This window comes from Cololabis saira, chromosome 11 (assembly GCF_033807715.1).
Source record: "Cololabis saira isolate AMF1-May2022 chromosome 11, fColSai1.1, whole genome shotgun sequence".
Classification (NCBI taxonomy): Eukaryota; Metazoa; Chordata; class Actinopteri; order Beloniformes; family Belonidae; genus Cololabis; species Cololabis saira.
In genome coordinates, this window is record NC_084597.1 from 36614602 (window position 1) to 36631670 (window position 17069).

General features: G+C 38.8%; 1 protein-coding gene across 2 annotated transcripts in view; it reads left to right on the forward strand.

Annotated features, from left to right (window-relative positions):
* The window catches only part of rxraa (retinoid X receptor, alpha a), a 134510-nt gene that overhangs the window by 72566 nt on the left and 44875 nt on the right, over positions 1–17069 (forward strand). For both annotated transcript variants that reach the window (XM_061734418.1, XM_061734419.1), the window contains exon 3: positions 14712–14950. In XM_061734418.1, the coding sequence (XP_061590402.1) occupies positions 14712–14950 (239 nt within the window). The remainder of the gene's footprint in view (positions 1–14711; positions 14951–17069) is intronic.

A 17069-nucleotide genomic window follows, 5' to 3' on the forward strand; every position in this document is an offset into this window, starting at 1 on the left:
ACCTGCTTATTACTTTTTAGGTTCACAGATCTGCTGGAGCCTATCCCAGGTGTCGTTGAGCCCGTGTGAAGACCCTGGACAGGTCTCTACTATAACCAGTACTCGAGTTGTAAAAAAAAAATCAGGGGGGATGGTGGATTTTATCATATGGGGACAGATAATTTGTGCTGATTACAAATAATATAATATATTACAAATAATAGCACTGACCAAAACACCTGCAGAAATACTGCAGGAATGACATAGCAGCAGTTAAATGCAGCCTTCTGTAAGCTTTAAATATCCACTGGGCTCAAAATAAGAATATTTGTCCTATTTCTAGTTAAAATGTCTCATTTTAGTAAAAAATCTTATTACACTTAAAACAAGACTCATCACTGGAAAAAAACAACAATTTTCACCTGTTTCAAGTAGATTTTCACTTGAAATAAGTAGAAACGTCTGGCAGGGGAACAAGATTTTTTTTGCTTGTAATGAGAAGATAAATCTTGTCCCACTGGCAGATTTTTCAACTTATTTCAAGTGAAAATTTACTTGAAACAGGTGAAAATTGTCAAATAAGTAATTTTTATGGTGTTATTTTTCTGGTGATGACTCTAAACGTTGAAATAGCAGTAAAACCACATTCATTGATGAAATGACATAAGGGATGGAAAGGGGGGATGGCAGTTTTACAGGGGGGATGATTTTGACCGTTTTTATTTCAGGAGGGATGCCACCCCCCCTCATCCCCCTTCAACTCGAGTACTGACTATAACCTCTTCTTTATAATCAACTACATTTGAGCACTTCTTCTTCTAGAAAGGACTCATGATGCTGCAGATAACAAAAATCTGTGGTGAGAAAAAAATCACTATCCAGGATATACCCCTGTAGAGAATCTCATAAAATTTGCTGAATTATCTGATATTTTAATATGCTTTCTAATAAGCTCTTTTGGAGCATACCAGCTGAATAAAACATGCACTCAAATTAAGCATTCTGAGGAATACGCTCAAGTTCCTCACATTGGCATTGGCTGAGTTGACCATGGGAATTTTCTTTTTTTTTTTATTATTAATAATGGGCCAAAAGATAATTGATTTTGTGTGTACTCGGCATACTGTCTGTGGCCAGTGGAGCATGGAAAAAAGTGAGGATTCAGGCATAGGGATGGTCAAATCAAGCGTAATCAGTCAATGAAACGATATTTTTACCATTTTGTTGACTGTGGCAGTCCTCTTCCCAGCAGGATTTTTACTTATTTGTTTGCTAGCTGATGCACCGATCCAAAGTACACTCCTCCAGTGACGATCAAGCACACACACAACCCCTGGTTTTTAATGAGGCGAGTGTGCGCTAGCCTGGCTTCTCAAGGCCTCTTCCTGCAGCACGTACACACATAGTTTCCCATCGCAGCCACCCCCTCCCTCATCTCATCCCCTTCAACCGGCCCCCAAGGTCTTGAGCTTTCTGTGAGATTTTTTTGCACTTTCTCTTTCTCCTGTTCACTGTTTGAATCTCTTATCCAGCTACGAATCTCTCTCTTTCCTTCTGTGTGTTCTTTTATCGATCATTTTACCTCTAGCCCTCCTCCCCCTTTACTTTATCTCAGGTTAGCTCCCAACAGCGGGGAAAGAGAAAGGAGGTGGGCTGTTCCAACTCAGGGCCAGGAGCCAGAACGTCCTCCATTTGGATTTCATTACAAACAGGCCAGCACCTTGCAACTTACAACAAAAGAATAATAATCACACAGAAAAAAAATGAAAGAAATATGCGTGGGTGGATGTCTCAAAGGTTTATATACTTTATATACAAAAATTCTTTGTTCTTTTTGGAAACCTAAATATGAACCAGTTTCTTCTGTCACCCACACAAATTGAGGAGGATTAGGTATCCAAATTCACATGTAAACTTGCAGGTTTTGGGAACAGTAACAATTTGTATGCGTTCTACTAATCCTGGCATGGGAAGGGAAGGGCCCACCCCACCCTCTGTCCTCCAACAGCTGCTTTGGGCCCAATCCAGGTGTTGCACACGATATACCATACACTATAGATGCTCCTTTGATTTGTTTCAGTGCTTTGTTGATGCAAGTAGAAGTCGTCAACCAAATTCCGCCTCCAAAGTAGTATCAAGTGACAGATTCCTCATTCCGATGTCAGCGAAAGGAAGGGACAACTTGGCTTTCTGTTTTAGGACTTGGTATAATTTATCTCCACAGAGTGGTGGCTGTATGACTACTGAGTCATAACAAGACACGCCTTGTGGATTCATTTCTGTTCCACTCCTTACACTTTGACATTTATGTATCTTAAAGTAGAAAATTGTAATGACTGCCTTTCTCTGGAGATCAATGGGTTTATTTTCTTAAGTGAGATGATTTATGTTGGACTTTGCCCTAATTAGTCTTACCTACCTTTTCAAAAAGCATCCTGGTAAGCCAAATAATTACCTCTCCACAAAGTGTATGCAATGCATGCTTGAAGTAGTGATTTAGAGCTCCACAACTAACATCTTCCATTCGTTGCCCTGGCTTTCCCAAGTGATAATTGTGAAATTCAGCAAAAGATTTAGAACCCCAGCTTAAATTAGCTTTACTGCAACACTTCTGTGTTTTCCATCTTGGCTGCATTAATGCTAAATTAATGGCAAAGTTACAATTGAATTAAAGGAACAAACACGTAGTTTAACTTATAAAAAAAAAAACAAATGTGAAATGTAGTAGGATTTTCTAGTGGGGAAAAAAATATTAATTTAAACTTTTTTACTTTATTTCATTTCGTTTTTTGACAAGTGACCATATAAAACATCTTTTAACATGAATTATTTGGTTTATTTGGTTTATTTTGTTTGGTATTTCTGTAGACTAGACTATCAATTGATTGTTTTAATATGTTTATTTTATTAATTGGTTTAATTAATTCTCCTTTAGGGTTTTATAAAGTATTTTTGAATTTGAATTCTTTATTAAATCATTTTCAGTACTGCAGTTAAGATGAAAAAAATATGTGTTTTTCAGTGAACTATTCACTGAGGCTACTGTGTTGTTTCTAAATCCAATTCACTTGAACTCCCTTTGCTCAAATGAAAAAAATTGACTTTTAAACCTGCACATTTTTCAGAACTTGTCAGTACATGTGTGGCCACTAAAGTTATTGAATATGGTCATCTGGCCGGTAAAAGGTTAAAGAAAATGAAAGCTCTCAATTTACAATGTGGCTTCATGTAGTGAATGTCATCGTCATTTTGTTTTTTTATTCAGATCAACTGTTTGACTTCTACCTTTAAAACACTGCAGGCAGATGTGCTGCACTTCAAAAGCTTTATACAGTATTTGTCTTCCAAAAGAGCAGGAAAATCTCAATCTCTGGTTGAATCTGAGATCAGCTGCTTCCATAGTATAATTATCAGAAATTCAACTCTCACGTCACTCTCAACTTTTGTTGTTTGTTGTTATTTTAAGGTGGACATATGGAAAGAAAATGACACTTTTTGTGGTGTAGAGCACAAAGTTTTAATGTATTACTGAATCAAAAACTATTTCGTAACACAATGCTGTCAAATTAGAGTAGAATATCGTCTCCCTGTCATTTCCTCCACCACTTCACGCAGCATTTGCTGGTCCAATATGTGCCGTTCAAAGCTCTAACACAAATTTCAAAAGAGGCGCATATCAATCAATCAATCAATCAATCAATCAATCAATCAATCAATCAATCAATCAATCAATCAATCAATCAATCAATCAATCAATCAATCAATCAATCAAGTTTTATTTATATAGCACCTTTCATCCAAGTACATGAAATACAAAGTGCTTAACATTTTGACTGAAATAAGCATGAATAAGCATAATAAAAATGAGAATAAAATAAAAACTGGGAGACCAATGCACACTGAAATAAAATATAGTTACCGGTAATTAAAATAAAATAATGATAAAAGTTCAAGAATTACATTGTAAGGCTAAAAATAATCAGTCCACAACAATAAAATATAGCGTAAGTAATAGATAAATAAATAAAACAAATACCTCTAAAAAAAATGTTAAACAGAATAAAACTATAAAATTTGATGCTACATAAAAGCCAGACCAAAGAGATGAGTTTTTAGTCTACGTTTAAAAATGTCCACATTTCCAGCTCCGCTCAGATACATTGCATACACTGCAGAGGATACAGTTCCCCATCTGTAACTGGCCGCTATGAATAAAGCAATGAAAGGGAGATAAAATACGAGCAGTTGTACCGTGGTATTTTGACCAGACATATTATTAAGACCTAAGAAAACGGTTTCCATTTAAAAAAAAAGTACATTCTCATTTTAAGGTGTGAGAGTAATGCGTTTTATTTTATTCCTTGTATTTGTTTTTGTTAAATTCCCCCAGATGTTCTGTTTTTCAGTACAGTTGTTCTATCTTTGTGTTTTGGCTTGGCCATGTTCCTTCGAGTGTGTTTTGGCAACGAGTGAGGCAGATAAGAGCCTATGTTGTGATTTTCCTCTCTGGGCTAAAGCAAAAAGGAAGTTTGATGAATCAGAGCTTCCTGACTGCCTTGCTTTTCCAGAGTTATATGATTCAAAGAGCAATGTTGGGTTTAAAAGCTCATAGGGCCTTAAGAAATACAAGTAATCCTTTTAATCTGAAGCTGTTTTGCACAAAAAGGAAACATTTACTCACTGGATGGGTTTATTTGAGGATGAAAATTGTAGACCACCAAAGACTCAGTGATATCAGTGGTTCAAAAACCCTGTCAGTTTCACCATGTTAGAGTTTACTTGCATGCTCTTAAGTTGCTACTGGCTCAGCTGACATGTTTCTGAAGAAGTAACGTATTTCTAAATGGAATAGAGCAGCATGAGTTGCAACATAATCATCTTCTCAGGACGGCCGCTCCACAGGCTGCAGGGATAATAATCTGCTGACTAAAGCAGTGCCAGTGGGATACTTTGACCATGCTGACTATCATTCATCTGCACACTGCATCTCTTTCATACAAGACTTGTTGCTTCCTCACTGTTTATGCCACTCTCTCTGTTGGTTGCTCCCTTGGCTATTTCAGATGTATCAATTGATATACTCGCTGAATAACGCACTACTGAAAAAGGCACATCTTTGCAGTGCAAATAAGCCAGGTACTTCTAGTAGAGACCATCACTCATGTCTGAGGTGAGTTAAGGTTGGATGTAATAGGATTTTATCAAATTAAAATCCTCTCGAGTGGTCTGTCTCCCTCTAAGCTGTAAAGTAAGTTAAGAATAAGAACCTTAAACTTAATCACATTAAAATAAAGCCTAAGCTTGAGTTCGGCTCAACTATTATTCATTAAAGTATTCTTCATAGCCCAAGAAGTGTCCTGTGATCATCTTTAGCTGATGGTAGGGCTGGGCGATATATCGAGATTTTAATATATAGCGATATATTTTCAAACGCGATATGGTACGAGACAATATCGTTTATAATGATTTAAAAAAAAAAAAATCTTTTTTTTTTTTTATGATTTTGATATAGCTTATTTTGTGACAAATTGACTTGAATTTTTTATTTGAGATTTGTACAAATTTTTTGTTATTTGCACAACTGTCAACCTCAGTGTAAAAGTCTGCCTGTTACTGTCTACATTGTACTAATTGCACAGTGTATTTTAATGTAATTGTTATGCAGGAAAGGGATATTTGTTTTATTTTATTCAAGAAGCATTTTTATTCTATATATGCAGGCAGTTTATTTTTATTTCATTTGTTTTATACATTTTGATATTGTGCAGACCTCTGTTAATAAAGGAACCTGTGTGACATTTGGCACGAGGCTTTGTATTAAAACTGACTGTTTTTTTAAGGGTTTGCCTCAGAAAAAATGAAGCTAACAGAGATGCTATGCTATAATGCTTTGGGGGAAACCCCAATTATGGCACGGAAAAAATATCGATATATATCGAGTATCGCCATTCAGCTAGAAAATATCCAGATATGACTTTTGGTCCATATCGCCCAGCCCTAGCTGATGGTGTTAAAAATGTTTAACATTTCACATTAAAAGTTTGTCTTTGTCCGAAGCTTGAGAGCAGTACAAGTAGTACGTAAGATACTTGACAGTGACATATTTTCAGACAGCTGCTTTCAGCAACATTCACTTAGCTTCCTCTGGTGCTGCTCTCCACGCGAGTCAGCTGGTCCCTGGCTCTGAGAAATGGCATCTCACCTCTGGGCTAAAGAGAACAATTAGGCCGTATCAACAGATCAGAGTGCTGGCAGTCGGCTCGCAGTTAGCAATAGCGCCAGTAATCTGTGGCTTAGCTGGCACTTAGCCACGGCAAGCTGCGGCTCCATGGCCTGTTCAGACACTTAAGAGTCACTGAGGGCACTGGCATGCCTCAGGAACTGGCGCTTTCATCCACACTCTATCAGGGAAATGAAATGAGAAGAACATAAAGCCCACAAGAGACAGAAAAGAGTAAAGAGGAGGTGGGAGGGGAAGAATTAAGTCTTTAATGAGGGCAGTTGTTTCAGCAGGCAATAAGAATCGGGTTATATCAACACAGTGTATCAAATAATGGCTGTTAGCAGCCCACCTACTGTGAAATTATGGGTGGCCTGTTTTGGTACATTTCGTCTTTTAATCCTACATTAAGGCCTGCATACATGTCGCTCTTACTTAGTCTCCAAGTTTTGTCAAGAACAACCAACAGATAATATGTATAGACAGCATAAAGGTTTTGGGTACTTTTTATTAGAGCTCTCACACAGATATGTCTGATCGTATCTCGACAAGAACTGATGTTACGGCTAAAATGTTCATTGCTTTGTGGTTTTGTGCACCTTCCTTAATCCTTGTTTACTGTAATGAGGATTCAGGGTAATGAGTGCGGGGAAACACTTGTAGACACAGTGCATTGTTTTCTTCTTTTGTGCATCTTTAATTGCTCTTTGATTAAAAAAAAAGAAGAGGGGAAAAAGCAGAGAAGCCTCAGTGAACAAAACCTTGTTTTCATCAACCCTCCCCCATGTGAATTTTCACTTTGTTTAATTTATTGAGATTCTGATTGCCGTCTCTCATTTGCATCGTCATTTCTCTCTGGATCTTTAATGCAGTGTTTGCATCAAAATACATTCTTGTGCGTTCCATTTGGAAGCTTACATGCTTTTGTCATCCATTAATAATGTAGATATTGTAACAAAGCTCAGTCCACAACAACTCCAACATCCTTTCACTGTAACCAAACTACCTTAACTTCACAAACTATTTTATATACTATGTTATATTGATTGAATTGGCTTTACAGTTTACACCAAAACTGTATTGCTATTTGCCGTTCCTCATATCTGTATTCTGTTTCAACTCACTAAATCGTGAAAAGCTCATAAAGGGAAGGGAAAGCACAGAGTGGCATATCAAAATACCTTGGTTAAACTTTAGTGGAGGTAGTTCAAAACAAGGGAAGGGACAAATTATTTTAAACTCCCAAAGTCCTAGTAATGTGGATTACCTTAATGCCTAATAGTGCCTGTGATTGTGATGTGATGTGCAAAGTAATTTATCACACAAAAATCCCAAACATTCACAGCTTGTACTTTACATAGAAAATCTGTCAATTTAGAGTGGACAAAAAATTTGAAAACATAAATCTGGGTTCTTCAAAATTTTGATGGACATTTCCCGACTGTTTTATGACATTTGTTGAATAATAAGTCTATTTTTTTTCTAAAAGTGCATTGCATAAGTACAATAAATCAGGCCCAAATATAGAGATGTTTTACATCACTGGTTGTCATGCTGTTATCCAAAGAATAAACATATCACACTCAAATATTCAAGCTCTGGATCTAACTCAATGAACCAGATTAGTCAGTTTATATAGTGGAAAACAGTAACAGATATTATCCAATTAATGAGCATGTGCGCTGCACACACACACACACACACACACACACACACACACACACACACACACACACACACACACACACACACACACACACATGCATATGACTCCGATAGTGTGATGCTGAAAGTGGAAAACTGATAAATAATGCTTAACTGTTGCACAAAATTACACACACACACACACACTAAGGCTCATTGGAGATTGAAATATCAGCCCACATCCTGCTGTCGTCATGGCGACGCACACATCAGAGGTAAAAAGTCTGAAAATTAAGCTGTTATACCAACTCTTCTGTTATTTTGGGCTTTTGGGTTTTTCACACAACAGACTGAATCTCATGGGATTTTTTTTACTGAATCTTTCCCCCTCTTCTCTCCTCTCCCTCCAAACACATCCGGAGAAATGCTAATGACAAGTCTTTCATCCTGGCTTGCGCTCCGCCACTCTTTGGGCTTCAAAAACTAAATCACCTGCTTCTCATGGATTGTTGCTGAGAAAGAAAATAATAAAAAAAGACAGCTTGTTGCCTCAAATCAGCACATGGGAAAATATTTTAAAAGAGTGGGGCTTTGTCATTGTTTACAGGCTGTGGTTTCATCCAGCTTTCTCTCTCTGAGGGGCCGCAGTTAGCGAGTGTACTTCCGTGTTGGTGCAAGTGTCTAATTTCTGCTATATTTATTTATGATGAGGTCAAACAATGCTTTTTTTCTATTTTTTTGTATCACCATCAATTGTCTCATCATCATACTCTGGTCAAGCAGGTGCCAGGAAAATGGCATAGAGAGAATGCATCATCTTTCAAAGGACCTACATTGAGCTCTCCTGGATCATTTTGTGTGGGTATGTGTGTGTGGGTTGGTTTTATGAAAATCTAACAAAGTCTCAGAGGAATGAGGGATTGGACAAAAGCTATAGTGGTATTAACCTTAATCTGCTTGCATCCGTTTGTGAGCTCAAGCTTGCACAAAACACAAAAGCCAAAACTATTTTTAACTATTGAAAGTCAATTTCAGTTTACATGCACTAACAGAAAGTTGAATTTTTGCCTTAGTTCGACTCATTCTAAAAGCCATTTATACACCTTAGTCAGGCTGTAGTTGAACCGAACTGGAGTTCTTGAAATCAAGCTATTAGTATCAGATAATGCAGTCCTAATTCGAGCTATTCTGGCATGTATAAGCAAACTACGGTTGGCTGAGCTATTGACTGCCCCGTGACTCCCCCTCCCGGAAGTGACGAGACCGTGAAAGCAGCATCACAACAGCACACTAGCAGAAGAAGAGGAGGAATACTTTGCATGCATCTTACCTGCAACACTCCTACGTCTGCTTGAAATCTGCCATGCTTGTTTACTAATTGTTCTAACAAACCAGAAGAACGTCAAAGCGAAAGGGCGTGTAGCGCCACCTCACATCGCAGAGTCAAACGCACCTCACTCAATAATTCGATTCTCTTCTCAAGCATGTATACTCAGATTTCTGAGAAATTCCAGTTACGGTAAATCCTTAGCTCAATTATTGCCAATAGCTCAATTTAGATGTGCATGTAACCGTACAGACTGATAATGATAATGATCGTCATTGAAGAGATTTAATGACAAAAAGGCAAATTAACATAAAGTATTTGGTTTCCTGAGGTTTAATCGCTTGTATTCGTTCCTTTATTTTCTGCATCCCACATCCTTTCGCTTCACAAACTACTGTTCCACTCGAAGATTAATAATTGAGGGGAAAAGTAAGACATAAGGGGGGAAAGCAGTATCTATGTGCCTGTGCATCAGCTTACTGTGTATCAGCTTGTGTTTTTAAATAGAGAAGCCAAAACAGAGTGAATGTCAAGGTTGAGGTGAATAAGCTGCTACTGCTAAATCTATGACAAAGCTACGCAGCGTCACAAGTTCAGAATCAGAATCATCTTTATTGGCCAGGTTCAAACATTGTCCAACAAGGAATTTGACTCCGGTAATTTCGCTCTTTGGTGATAAAATAAAATAAACAATAAAACAAATGTGGTATTTCTATGATACAGAATAAACAGTATAAACATTTAAGGTGCAGCAGTTTGAGTTAGAGAGAGAAAAGAAAAGAAAAGAAAAGAAAAGAAAAGAAAAAGGGACAGTTCTGAATAAAAATAAACATAACCTATTTACAATTTTACAGGGCAATTATACAAAAAAAATACAAAAGATGATACAAATTATACAAAGAAATACAAAGAAATACACAGTGAGGGGTGCAGCTGAGTGAGGCAGACATGGTTGTCAAGGAAACTTGTCAAGTTGAATACTCTCCCCTTTATTTCATCTGGTGTTACGATGACCGAGGCTTTTGCTTTTCCTTGATAATGCAGCATCATTTGAGCTGGTTGGAGAATGCAACTACTAGTGTTTACTCTGACGCTAAGTGATTACTTTGTAGCATTAATAAGAGTTTCATATGTGCATCAGCTGTTAAGCAGAGCTATACCCCTTTTAGTTGTTACAGCTAATTAATGGATTAATGGCATAGATATATAGTTAACCAAATTATCAGCATATTCTGCACTGGTTAAAATTATTGACTATTGATACTGTACAAATGAATACAAAATGAAAATTCAACTTTCTGTGCAGGGAAGAGTTAATTTGTTTCCAAGTAAGAAACGTAATTGTCACTAAGTTGTCATGTAACCTGGTCTTTTGTCTCACATTTGACTCATATAGTTCACAGTTATAGTTCACAGTTATGGGATAGGGGATAGTGACAAATAGTGCAGTCTCCACTGCATGCATTCAGGAATTCTTCCCATACTTCAAGAATGTCTGTGACACAGTAGATCAAATAAAATAAAAACATTTTAAAACTCCAAAAAAAACCTAAAAAAAAAGTCGTGCCTGAAGATTAGTTAGATAGAGAAAATCGTATTGGCTCATCCAGCAAGACTGAGTTTAAATACCACTTGAAGTAGATTATTGTGTTGCTCTCTTAATGAAAAGCCAACTTTTCCTCATTAAACAGCCCCAACTTTCACTTCAGTCTGTGCTCCCTAGCACGTGCCTGCAACCAATTTCTTCTTTCCATGGCAAAACCATGCTGCGTCAAACTTTCCTGTAGCTTTCATTTTAAACAAACCCGGAGAGCTCCGTACAGATTCTTTTTTTTCTGGAAAGGGGTGTCATTAATCACAGCCACTGCAGCTCTGCTGTCTGTAAAATGTAAACAGGTTGTTTCCAAGTTTGAAAAAGATGCCATGCGCTGAATTCTCTGTTGTAGACTGCCTCTCTGATCTTTGTCATTTATCCACATTTGCATCTTCCATTTATTATATTGTAAACACACAAGCCAGAGTATGGCAGATTTTCTCCATGTTATCACAGCCAACAGCAGAACAAAAGATTAAGAAAAGCCAGAGGGAATGAGTCATTGTTTAGAAACAGGAGATGCTTTAGTGGAGAGCAGAGACGATAAGTGGAGAACTCTGACTGCACCTGCCATGGGTTGGATCTTTATTAGCCTATTCGTAGCTGTTACATGTGTTTTTGAGTGTCCAGCGACATAGGCATGATGACAGACAGCAAGTGATGATACAAATTTAAAAAATACTTTTTCCACTCCTGCCCAAACCTGAGGCCACGTTTACACATAGCCGGGTATTTACAAAAACGGATATTTCCCCCTCTACGTTTTGAAAAATTCCATTGTTTACACGAGATCGTTTTCAAAATCTCTTCGTTTACACGGATCCGTATGAATACGCTGTTAACGTCATGCCAGCCAATCAGAATCCTGGAAAAACATCAACAAATGACACGTGTAACTTCCAGTTAAGGCTGATTTATGGTTCCGCGTTACACCAATGCAGAGCCTACGGCGTAGGGTACGCGGCGACGCACACCGTACGGCGCGCATCGCCGCGTACCCTACGCCGTAGGCTCTGCGTCGATTTAACGCGGGACCATAATTCAGGCTTTACTTCCAAGACGGAACGAGAGTCTTTCGTTTGGAGTGACAGAGAAGTGGAGGCACTTTTAAGTGTGACTTTAGAATATAAAACAGGTAAAATACAAGAAAATATTGACCGTGGCCAAACTAATTGTAAACACAGGTCGCACACATGACGCTGGTGACGTTTCTGTTGCATAATGTGACGTTCTGAAGCCTAAATCTCCGTTTTCCTCCGTTTAGAAGCAAATGTGAAAACTGAGTTTTTGAAAATCTCCACTTTGGCCGGAGTTTTCAGAAATGATCGTTTTTGGTGACTTTGAGCTCCGTTTTCGTGTAAACGAACGGCCAAAACGCATGAAAACGCCTCCGTTTTTGCTCCGTGTAAACGGGGCCTGAGTCAACCAGTGTCTGTGTTGACACCTTTATTTGTGGGGGTGTAGTCATCCTCGCTCACTGACTTGCTTCGCATTTAAATCTTATCTAATCTTGCGGGATTGTTTGTTTGTTTATTTTACTTCTTGCAAGCTTGTGCAAACTTCTGCTGGAGCTTGTCATGCTTCTCAAGATTGATGTTACAGTTTCCATTTCAAGGGGCTGAGATGAGAAATGGATATAAGAAGGGCAAGCAAGGACTTCCTATCCTCTGTTCTCTCCTCTTCTTGTCATGTCTTGCTGTTTTATTTTTCTCTCTCTACCACCGTAATAGGTTCTTTTTTGTTTCCTCTTCTTTCTCTCCTTGTATGTACTTCTCTAATTTTCTCTTCTCCTTTGCACTCAACTGAAGGATTAGGATGGAGTCCTTTTCATCCAGTTGTAATCCGGCACTGGTAACCTAACTCCAACAAGAATAAACATTTACACAAATATCCCCAAGCACACACACATTTTTCTATGAGAAATCTTTACATTATGGGAGCTGGGTCCCACAAAGATCATCCACCAACAGTATAGCCACATAGCAACATCACATCATTTCATAAAGGAACAACTGAGGGAGTGAATGTTTAACAGCGTAAGAGCAGAGGAGGAGCAAAGACCCAGGGTATGAATGGAAGAAAATGAGACATTAACGTACCTCCCAGTTCGTCTCTGTCATACCTCTCTAGGTGGGGCCTATCTCAGCTAAACTCCCCTCCTGCTGAGGCCTACAATGGCAGATTGGCAACCCTAATACCACAACTTGCTTTATCTCTCTGAATTAAAAACAAATTGGAGAAGGGGTATGGGAATTGCTGGCTCATGCAAAGCTCTTTATTTATTTTATTTTTTTTCAGGAAGCATGTGTGGGTGCATTTTAGTGAAGAAAAAATGTAATAAGATGGATAGAAGCTCAGAAAATCAGACATAAGATTAAAAACTAAACTAATTAATCTGGATGGAGAGCTGTTGTTAGGCCTTTCTTAAGAGCAATGTTTGTTTGCTTTCCAAAATATGGAGTGTGTGTGTGTGTGTGTGTGTGTGTGTGCCCACGCACATGTGTGCTTGCAGGAAGTGCTTGTGAGGCAAGCAGGATGTGCAGGAAGTGTTTGGCTTGGCTCAACTGGCAGCTTGGTTGGTGCTCTGAGGATTGCTGATACACAGAGTATTAGCAAGAATCCCTTCATTTTGTCATGCATCCAAAAGCATTTTATAGCAGAAATGCACAATATCCTTAACATACAAGAAAAAACACTGACTGCTGAAACTAAGAAAGAACATTGGAGCGGAGCGTGTGTTTTTCCTCTGTGCATCATGATCAATCAATCAATATTCATCTGCAAAGCGGAAATGGTTGCTTATGAAATGTGTTGTAGACAAGCCACACCCCTATTAGTTGCATAACAATTGTCCATATCACCACTTTAGAGATTAAAGACAGCAAAATTGTGACAGCTGGCTAATCAAAGTGAGCCTGTGCTGCAATCTGTGAATGCATTTATGCTCACAAAGCTGAAATACTCTTTGTGACATTTAAAAATGTCTTCATTTACGAGATTTTGAGAGTTTCTTCACACGCTGAATAGCCAACTGTTTGTGAGCATCTCCCTTCATAAGTGAAACCAACATGAAAAATGAGCATGCAGTGGAGTAGACATGCCTTAATTTGAAGGAGACAGGAGTAGGTGAGGGTCAGAGTGGAGGATGGCAGTAAATATACACATTCATAAATGGATAATAAGAGAGAGAGAACAGCAATGCTGAAAGAAGGAGGGAGCTGTTAGCAGTAGACATACAGTACAACCCTGAAGCCAGTATCAGTATGTATGTTGGTTTATCTTAACTCAACTTCCTGTCTGCCTCATATTGTCTGTGTTGACAGCTGACGGGGAGATGGCATGCTAAGTCAAGGTAAAACCAGGACTTAGGTCTAGGAGGGAGCAGACGAACAGAAAGAGCAGATGAGCTTGTGCACACATGACCTTAGCCTTATCACTGTCTCTTACTACAATCTTCTTCCAGGTTTCTCCTCAGCTGTGCTGCAAGGTCATGTTTTTCATTCTCCTGGGTCCACTACCCCACTCATCAACCACATCCATAATACAGTAGATATATTGTACATGCTGACCTCGTAGGTTCCTGGGGGAAGCACTTTTGAAGTTGGAGAGGCAGAAACAGCAGGAGCAGCACAGCAACGGTGTAGACATTGTAGACCTCCACTTGGGTGTTGTCTTAGGTTTAGCGTTTTTTCTCAATATAAGTTTTTCTGGGTTAAATTGTCTTGAGTGTTTCTGCTGAATTGTAGGTTTTCCTGAGTGTGTCCTACTGTTGGTGCCAACAGTTTTGCTAATTAGTTCAGGTCTGAAAATGCAATAAATACAAAATAATCTGTATATGTTTTTTTGTTTCAAAGTCATGGAAAGGGTTTTTCAAATATAACCTGTCTGATCGCTTTTTTTATAACTTTCTTTCTAACTTTCCTCTGCTTTGGAATTTTTCCATACAGATTCATCGGGACAGGTGACCTCCTCTCCCCTGGGCTCACCCACATCCCATCGAGGAATGCACCCATCTCTGCTCAGCCCAACCTCCATGGGGCCTTCTGGATCTCTCCATTCTCCTATCAACTCTCTGAGTTCCCCAATGAATGGGCTGGCATCACCTTTCTCGGTTATCAGCTCACCAATGGGACCTCACTCTCTAAACTCACCTGGCATGGGATACGGTCCCAGCATCAGTCCCCAGGTAATGCCCTAATCACACTCACACACACACACACTGTTGCATGTACACATTTTTGAAACTACAAGTAGTACAGATGCTTAGTAGGGCTGGGCGATTTTGGACGAAAATAAAATCCTGATTTTTTTCTCTGAAAACCCGATTTTCGATTTCGATTTTTTTGGTAAAACTACAAAAGACAATGGAATAAATTGTTTCAAATATTTTATCTTTATTTTTAAAGAAAAATAGCAAACAAATTTCCCTATTGGGAATGAAGTGCAATTGAAAGATACTGTAAATCCTCCTTGAGTTTAGTAAAGTGACAACATTTACAATTTTCTTGACCAAACAAAGATGACTAGACGAGCTCTGTCTGTAATGCAGCCAGCTGCAAAAAAGGAAAATCCATTTTCCGATTTTCCTTTTTTAACATCGATTGTGATTAATAAATCCGATTTAGATTTAAAATCGATTAATCGCACAGCCCTAATGCTTAGTTTGACATTGTAAAGCCTCGGAACCATTTGTAACTTGAACTCAAAGGCAGCAGTTTGTCAGAGAGTTTCTTATTCGTTGCCTTGGACAGAGCTCTTCTTACGACCCTTTTACATTTTGTTCCGAAGCCTGAATCTCTGCTCTACCACCACTGCAGACTGGCATTACAGATACCGCTTTACCCGGTGTTTTGAGGACAGAAAACATTTCTTAGAGGGAAGTAATCTGCAGTTGGCAGGACTCTGAATGTGTGCTTATAATTTCCCAGTTATCAAACACTGGAAGAAAAACACATGCTCCCTATGCACCAAAATCAGTTGCTCCGTCCTTTGTCCCATGGTTGTCAGAAATGTTCTCCAAGGCCTCCCAAAGCCCAGATTAAAGTGTTGAAGTACCTATTTTCATTATTGAGTTTTAATTTGAATGGTCCTCAAGGCTCATTGTTTCAAATGTGTGGCTTTAATCTTTATAAAACATTACATCATTTAACACTCAGCATGACATTGAATGAGCACGGTGGGCCAAACTTTCCCTTGAAGTAAGATCATAAATGAATAAAATGCCCTGGATATTGTTTTCTGGTTCTTGTTTAGGGCCAAGCTGCAGGCACCAATTGTGAAGTAAATGCCATCAGAAACTAGAAATCCACATGTGGGTTTGCTATCAAATAACGGGGAAATATGTCTTATGGAGCCTACAGGCAGCCGGTTGTGCAAAATGTCTTGGAAACAGCACTCCAGCGTCTCAGAAGTGCGAATTTAAGTTTTTAGACTTCTACACTTACATTTATACACACATGTAATTTTCTCAAGGCGGGCTTAAACAGAGCGATAGAGGCCCTGCTTTGACCCCATGACACAGTCAATCAAGCCCTATTCAGCTTGGATTCCACAGTGCTTCAGCCCTGTCACTCTCCCTCCTATATCTGGAGCATGCTCATGACTTTGTCCCACCATATCTAACATTCTTCTGTCCTTTCATCCCTTTTTTCCCTCTTTGTCCATCTTTTTTCCTCCTGTTCACTGTTTTGTTTTTATGCATGTCTTTGTGTCTTCATCACATTACCGCTTTCTTTTATCTCCATCACTTTCCCTGGTGCTCCATCAATATGGCTTAGTTTCCTTGGTAAATTACCCCAAAAAAAGAAGAGGGGGGGGGGGGAACACTGTCACAATTAAGACTTCAAAGCTTGCAATGGCCCAGTTTCTTTCTCAAATTAAAAATCATTTCCACACAAAATGCAATTGCTGGCCCATGTTTATTGATAATTGTGTTTTAAGTAGATCGACAATGCATTGGTAGTTGGGGATGGGCTCTCCTCGCTGTTATTAAGCTTATCTGCACCTTCCTAACGAAAGTGTCCCACATGTAATGGGGTTAAGAGTGGATTAGGGGCACTTTGTGAAAGCGTCCAGAATCTTTCATTGCTAGAAAGCGCTTGTCCTTCTCCCCTCCCTTCTACTTCTGATTCTTCTTATACTTTATCATTTCTGCAGTTCAGACGGTGCTGTTGACATACTTTGAATGCACGTTTGATGTGTAGGGAGGGGGTTGATCCAGCTTGTCAGGCGCTAAATTGACACATTTGGCATGTAAATGTGCTATAAATGTGTCACGGCTGTCATAAAAACGATCATGTGAAGCG